Raw genomic sequence first — 15,319 nt, 5'->3', positions numbered from 1 at the left:
TGCTGTGGCATTTAAACGTTGCTCCAATTTTATTACTGGGCTCAACGTGTGTCATGAAAACACACCCCACACCACCACCACAATGGATGCATGTACTCACGTGTTTTTCTCCATACCCGAGTCACCCACCAGCAGGAACCGGGATTCATCAGTCCAGGCAATGTTTTTCCAATTCTCCAGTGTTTTCATTCCTTAGCCCAAATGCAGCCGCAGTTTATTTTTTGCTGAAATAAGTGGAACTCTGTAAGGTCGTCGGCTGCCATACCCCATTCGTGTCAAGGTATGACGAGTTGTGCATTATTTTGGGCGCTAATGTTGTACTGGACTGTCAGTTGACTAACTGTAGCCCATCTGTTGCTCTGCACAATGCGTCAGCCTCCTTTGTCCTCTTTCATCAATGACCCGATTCGAGTACTGGCCTGCCGTTGCCTGGATGTCCTTTGGGTGGTGGACCATTCTTGATATACACTAGAAACTGATATACACTGGAACGTCAAAAGCACAGCAGCATTGCAGTTCATGACACACTCAAACCGGTGCGCCTAGGCTCCTACTACCATACCCTGATTAAAGGCACTTACATCTTTTATCATGCCCATTCACCCTCTGAATGGCACACATAAATGTCTCAATTGCCTCAGGTTAAATTATTTTTTAGCCTGGTCTCCTCTGTTTCATCTACACTGATTGAAGTGGATTTAACAAGTGACATCAATAAGGGATCATACACTATACAGTACCAGTCAAAAGTTTGGACACACCTACTCATTCAAGGGTTTTTCTTTTTTTATACTATTTTCTACATTGTAGAATGATAGTGAGGACATCAAAACGATGAAATAACACATATGGAATCATGTAGTAAACAAACAAAGTGTTAAAAATTATATTTTTTAGATTCTTCAAAGTAGCCACCATTTGCCTTGAGGAGAGCTCTGCACACTACTGGTATTCTCTCAACCAGCTTCACCTGGAATGCTTTTCCAACTGTCTTGAAGGAGTTCCCACATATGCTGAGCACTTGTTGGCTGCTTTTCTTTCACTCTACGGTCCAACTCATCCCAAACCATCTCAATTGGGTTGTGGTCGGGTGATTGTGGAGGCCAGGTCATCTGATGCAGCACTCCATCACTCTCCTTCTTGGTCAAATAGCCCTTACACAGCCTGGAGGTGTGTTGCGTCATTGTCCTGTTGAAAAACAACGATGGGGTGGTGTATCGCTGAAGAATGCAGGGGTAGCCATGCTGGTTAAGTGTGCCTTGAATTCTAAGTAAATCACACAGTGTCACCAGCAAAAACCCCCACACCATCACATCTCCTCCATGCTTCACAGTGGGAACCACTCATGCGGAGATCATCCGTTCACCTACTCTGCTTCTCACAAAGACACGGCAGTTGGAACCAAAAATCTCAAATCAGACCAAAGGACAGATTTCCACCGGTCTAATTTCCGTTGCTCGTGTTTCTTGGCACAAGCAAGTCTCTTATTATTATTGGCGTCCTTTAGCAGTGGTTTCTTTGCAGCAATTCAACCACGAAGGCCTGATTCTTGTAGTCTCCTCTGAACAGTTAATGTTGAAATGTGTCTGTTACTTGAACTACGTGAAGCATTTATTTGGGCTGCAATTTCTGAGGCTGGTAATTCTAATGAACTTATCCTCGGCAGCAGAGTTTACTCTGCGTTTTCCTTTCCTGTGGCAGTCTCCATGAGAGCCAGCTTCATCGTAGCAATTTGTGGTTTTTCAGACTGCACTTAAAGAAACTTTCAAATTTTGTGCATTGACTGACCTTCATGTCCTATAGCAATGACGGACCGTCGTTTCTTTTTGCTTATTTTAGCTGTTCTTGCCATAATATTTGGTCTTTTACCAAATAGTGCTCTCTGTATCTGTATACCAACTAGAAGTTGACCGATTATGATTTTTCAACGCCGTTACCGATTATTGGAGGACCAAAAAAGCCGATACCGATTAATCGACTGAATTTTATATATATTTATATGCGTAATAATGAAAATTACAACAATACTGAATGAACACTTATTTTAACTTAATATAATACAACAATAAAATCAATTTAGCTTCAAGTAAATAATGAAACATGTTCAATTTGGTTTAAATAATACAAAAACAAAGTGTTGGAGAAGAATGTAAAAGTGCAATATGTGCTATGTAAGAAAGCCAACGTTTCAGTTCCTTGCTCAGAACATGAAAACATATGAAAGCTGGTGGTTCCTTTTAACATGAGTCTTCAATATTCCCAGGTAAGAAGTTTAGGTTGTAGTTATTATAGGAATTATAGGACTATTACTCTCTATACCATTTGTATTTCATTAACCTTTGACTATTGGATGTTCTTATAGGCACTTTAGTATTGCCAGTGTAACAGTATAGCTTCTGTCCCTCTAGTTAGCGCGCGCTAACTAGCTAGCTATTTCACTTCGGTTACACCAGCCTCATCTCGGGAGTTGATAGGCTTGAAGTCATAAACAGTGCAATGCTTAACACACAACGAAGAGCTGCTGGCAAAACGCACGAAACTGCTGTTTGAATGAATGTTTACGCACCTGCTTCTGCCTACCACCGCTCAGTCAGATACTTTTATGCTTGTATGCTCAGTCAGATTATATGCAACGCAGGACACGCTAGATAATATCTAGTAATATCATCAACCATGTTTAGTTAACTAGTGATTATGAATGATTGTTTTTATAAGATAAGTTTAATACTAGCTAGCAACTTACCTTGGCTTACTGCATTCACGTAACAGGCAGTCTCCTTGTGGAGTGCAACGAGAGAGAGGAAGGTCGTTATTGCGTTGGACTAGTTAACTGTAAGGTTGCAAGAGTGGATCCCCCGAGCTGACAAGGTGAAAATCTGTCGTTCTGCCCCTGAACAAGGCAGTTAACCCACCGTTCCTATGCCGTCATTGAAAATAAGAATGTGTTCTTAACTGACTTGTCTAGTTAAATAAAAGGTATAAAAATAAAAAATATATATATATATTTAAAAAATCTAATGTAATTATTATTTTTTTTAAATCGCCGCCCAAAAATACCTATTTCCGATTGTTATGAAAATTTGAAATCGGCCCTAATTAAATCGGCCATTCCGATTAATCGGTCGACCTCTACTATAGACATAAATGCATGCAACACCCTGATACATTGAGTGCTCAAATCTCCAACATCTGAATCGTGAGGTAAACTAATTACTGTTTTAGGAAAGTAAAAACCAATAAAACAACAAGCTATAATGTTTTGATTATGCGACACATCGAAATATAATTTTCTTCTGGCTTGTTTTATGTCATTTAGCAGTTTTTAAGGATTGATAATTTGGCCAATATCACTCGTTTATTGATGGCAGAGGTTTCTTTCCCTCTCTCGTTCTACTCTCGGATCCGAATGGGTCTCTCAGATCAAACCAGCATGGGTCCGTTTGCGCCTGTTTTTCCACAGGCCATTTCGGAATGGTTCTGACTGTCCTTGGGTCCATTCGGAACCGGTCTCCTTTAAAAAAAAAATGTTTTATGCATGTTGGGTTGGGTGGGAAAGCCACGGATTCATTTCGGAACGGGTCCAACATTTTGGACCCGTAAAGGACCTATAGTACACATTGACTTTGGGAGGCTGGAAGCTGATTTAGCCTTGCTCTGATCTGGCACTACCCCTGCACTGACCCACACTATTCCCTCTTACCTTTCTCATAGGCTGGCATGCTGTCCTTCAGCAGGTAGCTCAGCTGGTGGCCGTTGAGGTGCAGAAAGCGCAGCTGGTCCCTGAGCGAGGCCTCGTCAACCACGGGCTGGATGAGTCGGCCCACGCTGTTCTGGGAGATGGGCAGGCCCAGACCAAGAGCCAGGGTCGGGGTCAGGTCCACCTGCTCTACTGTTGATGGTTTCTCCATCCCTACTGTTCATAAGGAGTAGAGAGAGTATCTCAGGATATAGAAACAAGAGGAAGCAAGGAGGCACACATGCACAAGACAGACAGAAACGCGTACGTACATTCACACACGTATACAGTTGAGAAATTAGGTGAAAAGTCACAGGAGCAGAATATATGTACCACATCTCTAATCAAACCCTACTCCTCTACGTCATACATTAACTTCTTGGATATAGGGGGCGCTCTTTTAATTTATGGATTAAAAAACGTGCCCGTTTTAAGCGCAATATTTTGTCACGAAAAGATGCTCGACTATGCTCGGCTTTGGAAAGAAAACACTCTAAGGTTTCCAAAATGGCAAAGATATTATCTGTGAGTGCCACAGAACTCATGCTACAGGCGAAACCAAGATGATACTTTAACCAGGAAATGGGCAGAATTTTCGAAGCTCTGTTTTCTATTGTCTCCTTATATGGCTGTGAATGCGCCGGGAATGAGCCTGCCCTTCCTATCGTTTCTCCAAGGTGTCTGCAGCATTGTGACGTATTTGTAGGCATATCATTGGAAGATTGGCCATAAGAGACTACATTTACCACGGGTCCGCCCAGTGTCCTTTGTGTAAATTTGTGCGTAATCTACAAGCTGCACCAGTCATCCAGTGATTGAGAGGAGAGAGGAGGCTTTCAACGAACGATATATCATGAAGAGATATGTGAAAAACACCTTGAGGATTGGTCCTAAACAACGTTTGCCATGTTTCAGTCGATATTATGGAGTCAATTTGGAAAAAAGTTCGACGTTTTGAAGACTGAATTTTCGTTTTTTTTTGGTAGCCAAACGTGATGCACCAAACGGAGCAATTTCTCCTAAACAAATCATCTTTCAGGAAAAACGGAGCATTTGCTATCTAACTGAGAGTCTCCTCATTGAAAACATCTGAAGTTCTTCAAAGGTAATGATTTTATTTGAATGATTTTCTGGTTTTTGTAAAAATGTTGCCTGCTAATGCTAACGCTAAATGCTACGCTAGGTGCGCTAGCTGTTACACAAATTCTTATTTTGCAATGGTTGAGAAGCATATTTTGAAAATCTGAGATGACAGTGTTGTTAACAAAAGGCTAAGCTTGAGAGCTAGCATATTAATTTCATTTAATTTGCGATTTTCATGAATAGTTAACGTTGTGTTATGCTAATGAGCTGCGGGGATAATTACACTCCTGGATACAGGTTTTTTTCGTAGCTAAACGTGACGCACCAAACGAAGCGATTTCTCCTAAACAAATAATCTTTCAGGAAAAACTGAGCATTTGCTATCTAACTGAGTCTCCTCATTGAAAACATCTGAAGTTCTTCAAAGGTAATGATTTTATTTGAATGATTTTCTGGTTTTTGTAAAAATGTTGCCTGCTAATGCTAACGCTAAATGCTACGCTAGGTGCGCTAGCTGTTACACAAATGCTTATTTTGCAATGGTTGAGAAGCATATTTTGAAAATCTGAGATGACAGTGTTGTTAACAAAAGGCTAAGCTTGAGAGCTAGCATATTAATTTAATTTAATTTGCGATTTTCATGAATAGTTAACGTTGCGTTATGGTAATGAGCTTGAGGCTGTATTCACGATCCCGGATCCGGGATGGCTCGACAAAACAGGTTAATAATAACGATTCATTCACTTTGTGTAGAACACTTTAATATAAAACCCATTCTAAAATAAATACATAAATTGTATGTATATATATATATATATATATATATATATATATATATATATATATATATATATATATATATATAAATAATTATTGCTGTGTCCTGCTTTTAGGTTTGATAAAAGCTCAAGCTTAAATCCTGCCAGTTGAGTTGACAGGACAATCCAGAACACAAGCTCTGTGTCCATCATGGGTCTGAGGTCCTACAGTACAAGTTACTGTACAAACCTGTCCATCATGTGTCTGAGGTCCTACAGTAAAATCTGATCCACCTGAAATAAACCTATGTAGATGAGAAGTGATCTAGAAATAGACGTAGCAAATAAAGAAACAATTATCACATTCACACCAACGGCCTCGAACACGTTTGTCACAGAGCGGCGAGACGTTAATGAGCTCCTCTTCACACAGTGCCAAGACGTCACCGCTTCTCACAGTGTGAGAGCTCAGCTGAGAGACAGCCGTGTGTGTATGTTTGTGTGTGCATTTTTTGTAGCCTTTATTTATCCAGGCATGTACGTGTGTGGCACAGGCGCTCTGGAGTAGGCCCTTACCTATCAAAAGTCATGTTAATCCTCACTTAACCACATTTTTCCTAGGTGAAAACAAATGTAAATAGGCATATTAGTGGTGGGCCGTAACTACAATATTTTCACTATACTATTATGGATAAGTGTTGTGATAAGCATTTGAACACCGGTGTGCATGTGCCTACTTCAGCAATGACACCAAGACAGACTGACAAACAGGAGAGCCAATGCTTACCTTTCTTCTTGAAGGCGGGGCTGATGAGCACCAGGGGTGTATTGACCTCATGCTCAGACGAGCCCCCGTGGCTGCCCGTCTCGGACATCCCGTGGTCCCCACACAGCACCAGCAGGTAGGGCAGCGCCCCCTCTGCCTCCTAAGGGGACACGGGACATGGCAGATAGGTCACATAAGCGGACCAAATGTTAATATAATGGTCGTTTATCAGACACTTTGATTCACTGCAACTTACATTTAAAGTAGCATCTCATTTTAACAGCTCATATTCCAGGGACTACGGAGTGGCTCAGCGGTCTAATGCATTACAGTGCTTCCGGCATCAGTACAGACCTGGGATCAATCCCAGGCTGTGTCATAACCGGCCGTGACCGGGTGTCCCATACGGCAGAGCACAATTTGCCCCCGTTGTCAGGGTTTGGCTGGGGGGCTTGAACTTGGTTCATCGCGCTCCAGCACCTCCTTGTGGCGTGCCGGGCACCCGCAGGCTGACCTCGGTCATCAGTTGAACGGTTTTTCCACCGACATTGGTGCAGCTGGCTTCTGGGTTAAGCGGGCTGGTGTTAAGAAGCATGGTTTGGCGGGTAATGTTTTGGAGGACGCATGACTCGAAGTTGCAGCGATGAGATAAGATTGAAATTGGGGAGAAAAAGGGGGTAAAATAAAAAATGTAAACAATCTGTTAACTCTTACTCAAATAATGTTATTGACTTGTCCTACACTTGTATTTGTTACCAAGGCATACATTTCAGAGAAGAAAAAAAAACTCAGACCCCCACCTCAAACATACCGTTTCAGAAATGCATGCCATTTCCTCAGAGGATGACGTCATGTTTTAGGCTGAGACGTCCAGAAGAGGGGATTTATCAGGAAGGAAGTGTGGTATTCAACAGGCAATAGAATTGCACAGACAGGGCAGGAATAGGGGTTGTGGAAATATGTGTTTGAAATAGAGTCCTGCTGCTGGAAGAAGTAGCCTCGCCTCATGTCCTCCCTTCACTGGAGCGAAACAGTGGAGTTTCCAAACAGCTCCTGAGGGGCTAGGCTCACTCTCTAGCTCTCTCCTCTGGGAATGAAAGGTGGTTAGCTCCGTTTCACTTCAAAGACCCCCTCAGCCACTCTCTTCCACGCTAGCCTGCATCCTTTAGCAGCCAGCGCAAGCTAACAAAAGCCTGAATCTCTGCCAGTTTAGCTGGTTGCCCTAACAGAGCCAGCTAACTTCTTCAACTCATTGGCATTTCATGTTACAGATGTAGGATCTCATTGGCATTTCATGAAGAGGAAAACTTATCCCAGCCATGAAAGCTGCCAGAGTGCATAGGGACATTGCTTACATCCGCTATGACAGGCTCTTTGTCCACCCTCCCTCCCAAAAGCATAGAAGAGATGAGAGAGCCAAGACTACGTGTTACTAGCTTCAACCCTACAGCCCCCCCCAACTGATTAATGGACTGCTGAATGGGTTCTTTTCTCTTGCTTTGTTTATTCTTTTCCATATTATGTCGATCTCTGATAAGCTAGGGCTAAAAATAGTCCATATTAATATATGTAGCCTGATATCCATAACATTAACATATTAGCCATTTCTGAGACTCACTTAGATAATTAATTTGATGATACACCAGTAGCAATACAAGGATAACACCTACAGAAGAGACAGGAATGCTTATGAGGTGTTGAGATATAAACGTCCTCTCACTGTCAACTGCGTTTATTTTCAGCAAACTAAACATGTGTGAATATACACACATACACACATATATACACACACATTCATATCTATACATCAACTCAAAAATAAATTTTCCTTTTTCAGGACGCTGTCTTTCAAAGATAATTCGTAAAAATCCAAATAACTTCACAGGTCTTCATTGTAAAGGGTTTAAACACTGTTTCATATGCTTGTTCAAGAAGCTGTTTAAAAGGCACAGTCAACTTAGTGTATGTAAACTTCTGACCCACTGGAATTGTGACACAGTGAATTCAATGTGAAATAATCTGTCTAACAATTGGTGGAAAAATATCCTAACCGACTTGCCAAAACTATAGTTTGTTAACAAGAAATTTGTGGAGTGGTTGAAAAACGAGTTTTAATAACTCTAACCTAAGTGTATGTAAACTTCCGACCTCAACTGTACATACATAAAATCTATTTAGTCTCAAATAAATAATGAAACATGTTCAATTTAGTTTAAATAATGCAAAAACAAAGTGTTGGAGAAGTGAAAGTGCAATATGTGCCATGTAAAAAAGCTAACGTTAAAGTTCCTTGCTCAGAACATATGAAAGCTGGTCATTTTAACATGATTCTTCAATATTCCCAGGTAAGAAGTTTTAGGTTGTAGTTATTATAGGACTATTTCTCTCTATACCATTTGTATTTCATAGACCTTTGACTATTGGATGTTCTTATAGGCACAATAGTATTGCCAGCCTAATCTCGGGAGTTGATAGGCTTGAAGTCATAAACAGTGCTGTGCTTGAAGCATTGCGAAAAGCTGCTGGCAAACGGAGGAAAGTGAGATTTGAATGAATGCTTACGAGCCTGCTGCTGCCTACCACCGCTCAGTCAGACTGCTCTATTAAATATCAAATCATAGACTTAATTATAATAAACACAGAAATACGAGCCTTTGGTCATTAATATTCTCAAATCCAGAAACTATCATTTCGAAAACAAAAGTTTATTCTTTCAGTGAAATACGGAGCCGATCAGTATTTTATCGAACGGGTGGCAATCCTAAGTCTAAATATTGCTGTTACATTGCACAGCCTTCAATGATATGTAAAATTCTGGCAAATTAATTACGGTCTTTGTTAGGAAGAAATTATTTTCACACAGTTTGCAATGAGCCAGGTGACCCAAACTGCTGCATATACCCTGACTCTGCTTACACTGAACGCAAGAGAAGTGCCACAATTTCAGACACCGCATTGATTATATGCAATGCAGGACAAGCTAGTTAAACTAGTAATATCATCAAACATATGTAGTTAACTAGTGATTATGTTAAGATTGATTGTTTTTTATAAGATAAGTTAAATGCTAACTTACCATGGCTCCTTGCTGCCTGCACTCGGGTAACAGGTGGTCAAGCCTGCCACGCAGTCTCCTCGTGGATTGCAATATAATCGTCCATAATTGGCATCTAAAAATGCCGATTACCGATTGTTTTGAAAACTTGAAATCGGCCCTAATTATTAGGTCGACCTCTAATATACACACACACACACACACACACGTTCAAAAGTTTGGGGTCACTTAGAAATGTCCTTGTTTTTGAAAGAAAAGCACATTTTTTGGTCCATTAAAAGAACATCAAATTGATCAGAAATACAGTGTAGACAATGTTAATGTTGTAAATGACTACTGTAGCTGGAAACAGCTGATTTTATGTAATATCGACATAGGCGTACAGAGGCCCATTATCAGCAACCATCACTCCTGTGTTCCAATGGCAAGTTGTGTTAGCTAATCCAGGTTTATCATTTTAAAAGGCTAGTTGATCATTAGAAAACCCTTTCACAATTATGTTAGCACAGCTGAAAACTGTTGTTCTGATTAAAGAAGCAATAAAACTGGACCTATTAGGATGTAGTGCTTACAGAACATCTCATGTCAAGTGTTACTGAAGTGCTGTGGTTGCAGGTTCACCTGCCTCATCTAAAGTATATTATTATAGGGTGTTGCTATAGACTAAGTGCTAACAGTCATTATCTACATAATGTGTGTGAATAATGTGTGTGAAATGCTTGATAGTGTATGTGATGTAAACAGAGAGGTCTACGTTCTTGGGGATCTGACTAGTTTTCATCTAGCTCAAGTGGAATCTGCTCACTGTAACCAGTGCCAGTAATCTGGTTCAGGTCATTAATCAACCTACCAGGGTGTTTACAATTACTACAGGAACTGGATCATACATATGAATTGATCACATTTTTATTAACACTATAGAACTTTGTTCTAAAGCTGTATTTGGACCCATTGGATCCAATGATCGCAATATAGTGGATATATCCAGGAAAGCCGAAGCTCTAAAAGCTGGGCCTAAAATAGTGAATAAGAGAGCATACAAAATATTCTGCTGTGACTTATGTGGATGACGTTAAACATAATTTGTTGGTCTGATGTGATTAATAAGGAGCATCCAGACGCTGTACTGAATACATTTTTGAAATTGCTTCTTCCAATTATTGATAAACATGCACCTCTTAAGAAACTGACTGTTAGAACTGTTAAGGCTCCATGGATTGATAAGGAATTGAAAAGTTGTATGGTTGGGGCAAAAGGAGTAGCAAATAAGTCTGGCTCTACATCTGACTGGCTGACTTAGTGCAAATTGAGAAATTATGTGACTAATCTCAACAAAAAGAATAAACTATATTATGAAGCCAAGATCAATGATATGAAGAATGATGGGAATAACTTTGGAGTACTTTCAATGAAATTATGGGCAGAAAGACTAATTCAAATCCATCTTTCATCGAATCAGATGCCTTATTCATCACAAAACCATTTGATGTTGCGGATTATTTAAATGATTACTTCAATGGCAAAATGGGCAAATTTATGACAACAATGAAAAGTGAGTCATCGTATTAATGCATTAAAAAATATATATAATAAAAGAAAAGCATTAAGTTTGAATTTTGCAATGTTAGTTTAGGAGAGGTGGGGAAATAGTTTTTGATCAATAATGACAAACCTCCTGGCATTGATAACTTAGATGGAAAGCTACTAAGGATTCTAGCTGACTATATAGGCACTACTCTCTGTCATATCTTTAATGTGAACCTCATGCCTGGAGGGAAGCCAAAGTAATTCTGCTACCCAAGAACGGTAAAGTGGCCTTCACTGGTTCGAACAGCAGACCTATCAACTTGCTGCCAGCTCTGAGCAAACTATTGGAAAAAATGTGTTGGACCAAATTAGGGCTGTTGGCGGTCATGACATTTTGTCAGGCGGTTATTGTCATGCAAAAGACTGCCGGTCTCAAATCAAATCTCATTGGTCACATGCAAATGTTAGTACGAGGGTAGCGAAACGCTTGTGCTTCTCGTTTCGACATTGCAGTAATATCAAACAAGTAATCTAACAATTCCACAACAACTACCAAATACACACAAATCTAAAGGGATGGAATAAGAATATGTATATATAAATATATGGACGAGCGATGACAGAGCGGCATAGGCAAGGCGCAATAGATGATATAAAATACAGTATATACAGTATATACATATGAGATGAGTAATATAAGGTACGTAAACATTATTAAAAGTGGCATTATTTAAAAAGTGACTAGCAATCCATGTATTAAATTAGTAAATGATTTGAGTCTGTATGTAGGCAGCAGCCTCTCTGTGTTAGAGATGGCAGCTTAACAGTGTGATGGCTTTGAGATAGAAGCTATACTTGTACTGCCTACGCCTTCTGGGTGTTAGCAGGGTGTACAGGCAGTGGCTCAGGTGGTTGTTGTTCTTGATGATCTTTTTGGCCTTCCTGTGACCTCGAGTGCTATGGGTGTCCTGGAGGGCAGGTAGTTTGCCCCAGGTGATACGTTGTGCAAAACGCACCACCATCTGGAGAACCTTGCGGTTGAGGGCGGTGAAGTTGCCGTACCAGGCGGTGATACAGCCTGACAGGATGCTCTCATTTTGCATCTGTAAAAGTTTGAGGATTTTAGGTGACAAGAAACATTTCTTCAGCCTCCTGAGGTTGAAGTGGAGCTGTTGTGCCTTCTTCACCACACTGTCTGTGTGGGTGGACCATTTCAGTTTGTCAGTGATGTGTACGCCAAGTAACTTTCCACATTCTCCACTGCCACCTGGCTGCGGACCGTCAGAAAGTCCAGGACCCAATTGCACAGGGCGGGGTTGAGACCCAGGGCTTCAAGCTTAATGATGAGCTTGGAGGGTATTAACGTGTTGAATGCTGAGCTGTAGTCAATGAACAGCATTCTTACATAGGTAATCCTCTTGTTCAGATGGGATAGAGCAGTGTGTAGTGTGATGGCGATTGCATCGTCTGTGGACCTGTTGGGGTGGTACGCAAACTGAAGGTGATATGCTCCTTGACTAGTCTCTCAAAGCACTTCATGATGACAGAAGTACGTGCTACGGGGCGATAGTCATTTAGTTCAGTTATGTTTACCTTCTTGGGTACAGGAACAATGGTGGCCATCTTGAAGCATGTGAGGACAGCAAAGCGGGCAAAGAATGTGTTTAGTTTGTCTGGAAGCAAGATGTCGGGTCCGTGACATAGCTGGTTTTCTTTTTGTAGTCTGTAATTGCCTGTAGAATCTGCCACATACGTCTCGTGTCTGAGCCATTGAATTGGCTTTGTCCCTATACCGACATTTTGCTTGTTTGATTGCCTTGGAGGGAATAACTACACTGTTTATATTCTGCCATATTCCCAGTCATCTTTCTATGGTTAAATGCGGTGGTTCGCGCTTTCAGTTTTGTGCAAATGCCGCCATCTATCCACGGTTTCTGGTTAGGCTAGGTTTTAACAGTCACAGTGGGTATAACATCTCCAATGCACTTCCTTATAAACTCACTCACCGAATAAATCAATGTTATTCTCTGAGGCTGCCGGGAACATTTCCCTGTGCGCGTGATCAAAACGATCTTGAAGAGTGGATTCTGATTAGTCAGACCAGCGTTGAATGGTTCTTCTCACGGGTACAACTGTTGAGTTTCTGCCTATAGGACGGTAGGAGCACGATGGAGTTGTGGCCGAATTTTCCCGAAGGGAGGTTTGGGGAGGGCCTTAAATGCATCACAGAAGTTAGAGTAGCAGTGGTCCAGTGTATTGCCCGTAAGGGTGCTACAATCAATATGCTGATAGAATTTCGGTAGCTTCGTTCTCAGATTAGCTTTGTTAAAATCCCCAGCTACAATAAACGCAGCCTCAGGATATATGGTTTCCAGTTTGCATAAAGTCCAGTGAAGTTCCTTGAGGGCCTTCGTGGTATCTGCTTGAGCGGGGGATATACACAGCTGTGACTATTATCACAGAGAATTCTCTTGAGAGATGAGAGATGTTTATTTCTGTCGGCGCAACGCATCTAGAAACCCGGTGGCTTATCCGACAGCATATCCCAAGAGAGCCATGTTTCCGTGAAACAAAGAATGTTACAATCTCTGATGTCTCTCTGGAAGGCAACCCTTGCCCTAATTTCATCTACCTTGTTGTCTAGAGACTGGACATTGGTGAGTATTATACTCGGAAACGGTGGGTGGTGAGCACGCCTTCGATAGTCTGACCAGGAGGCGACTTTGTTTTGGGTTGGCCTCTGGGATTAGATCCAATGTCCCGGGTGGGGGTCTGGACAAAGGATCCGCTTCGGGAAAGTCGTATTCCTGGTCGTAATGTTGGTATGTTGAAGTTGTGCTTATATTCAATAATTATTCCCGGCTGTATGTAATAGCACTTAAGATTTTCTGGGCTAACAATGTAAGAAATAATAAATTTTTAAAAATAATACTGCATAGTTTTCTAAGGACTCGAAGCGAGACGACCAACTCTGTCAGCGCCATCTTGCATATTTCTCACGGTAATTGACCATTAATGAACAAACACGTTTAGCATCTCCATGCATCCACGCATACAATTCACTGATGTGCACCTTTGGAACATCTACATTTTAAAAAGTACATTTAATATACACCATCACAATAAATCCATTATTTATTTTAGTTATTATAAGAAACATTATGAAATGAAGAAAATGTAATTCAGAAGAACAGAATATGAGTTGGCCTACTGTATGCTACCTGGCTGTGTGCCATGCCATAGGCTGTAGGCTAGTTCATTTAGCAGACAAGAGACTATATGCTTAATGACATGCCATTACTTTATATTATATGGTTGTATAGTAAGATGAATATAATTGAACTTAGCTGGGAAAAAATTAAGGATATTTTTCCCATTGCGGAGCGGGTGCACATATGAAGTGGCTATGCTGAGCGTAAAAGTGATTATTTGAAACAGGTCCTATATGCTAGATTTAGTTATTTGGCAACTTAGAATGTCTTAGGGGCTGCAACTATAGGCTACTGATGATTTCAGAAAGTCGCAATAAAAGCTGTGCTCCGTTCCTTGCCTCAGGCTGCACATGATGTTCTCTCATCAAGTGATCTTATCTTCACACTCATCAGACTATTCTCAATTTAATCTAGTCTTTACTAATATGTCAAATTATTTTGTATTTAGATTGTCCTATTATGAAACGGGCAGGAACACAAGCAGGGGGAAAAAATACATGTCAGCAGTATGCACTCGAATAGCTGACTCATGACTTTTGGTGTGGTGGTAATAGGGTCACCTCAGACCAAATACAATGACCAAATACAACGCTGTTTCTCTGTAAACAAATTAACTAACTTTCAGCATGCTTATAGATAAGGGCACTCAACATTTACTGCACAGACACAAATTACTGATGATTGGTTGAAAGACATTGAATATAAGATTGTGTGAGCTGTACTCTCAGATTTCTGTGCAGCCTTTGATATTATTGATCATAACTTGTTGAGAAAACTTGTGTTATGGCTGTTTAACCTCTGCCATATCGTGGATTCAGAGCTCTCTATCTAATAGAACTCAGAGGGTTTTCTTTAATGGAAGATTCTCTAATGTCAAAAATGTAAAGTGTGGTGTACCGCAGGGCAGCTCTCTTGGTCCTCTACTCTTTTATATATTTTTTTACCAATGACCTGCCACTGGCATTAAACAAAGCTTGCGTGTCCATGTATGCGTCAGCAACCACAGCTAGTGAAGTCACTGCAAACCTAAACAAAGAGTTGCAGTCAATGTTTGAATGAGTGGCCAGTAATAAACTGGTCCTGAACATCTCTTAAAACTAAGAGCATTGTATTTGTTACAAATCATTCCCTAAGTTGTAGACTTCAGTTGAATCTGGTAATGAACGGTATAGTTGTTGAGCA

General features: G+C 40.7%; 1 protein-coding gene across 4 annotated transcripts in view; it reads right to left on the bottom strand.

Moving 5' to 3' along the window:
- LOC112221074 (GPI ethanolamine phosphate transferase 2) overlaps positions 1-15,319 on the bottom strand; it is a 120,047-nt gene that overhangs the window by 75,341 nt on the left and 29,387 nt on the right. For 3 of the 4 annotated variants that reach the window (XR_006079568.1, XM_024383169.2, XM_024383166.2), the window contains exons 5-6: positions 6,365-6,503; positions 3,701-3,913 (exon numbers count right to left, since the gene is read on the bottom strand). Coding sequence is in view for 3 of the 4 variants with exons in the window: in XM_024383169.2 (XP_024238937.1) it covers positions 3,701-3,913; positions 6,365-6,503 (352 nt within the window). In the remaining variant the exon portion in view is untranslated. The remainder of the gene's footprint in view (positions 1-3,700; positions 3,914-6,364; positions 6,504-15,319) is intronic. The other variant, XM_024383167.2, reaches the window with a different exon arrangement.

Source organism: Oncorhynchus tshawytscha, linkage group LG21 (assembly GCF_018296145.1).
Source record: "Oncorhynchus tshawytscha isolate Ot180627B linkage group LG21, Otsh_v2.0, whole genome shotgun sequence".
In the NCBI taxonomy this organism is placed as follows: domain Eukaryota; kingdom Metazoa; phylum Chordata; class Actinopteri; order Salmoniformes; family Salmonidae; genus Oncorhynchus; species Oncorhynchus tshawytscha.
Note: the sequence above shows the minus strand (reverse complement) of the source record. Positions and strands in the feature narration are given on the sequence as shown.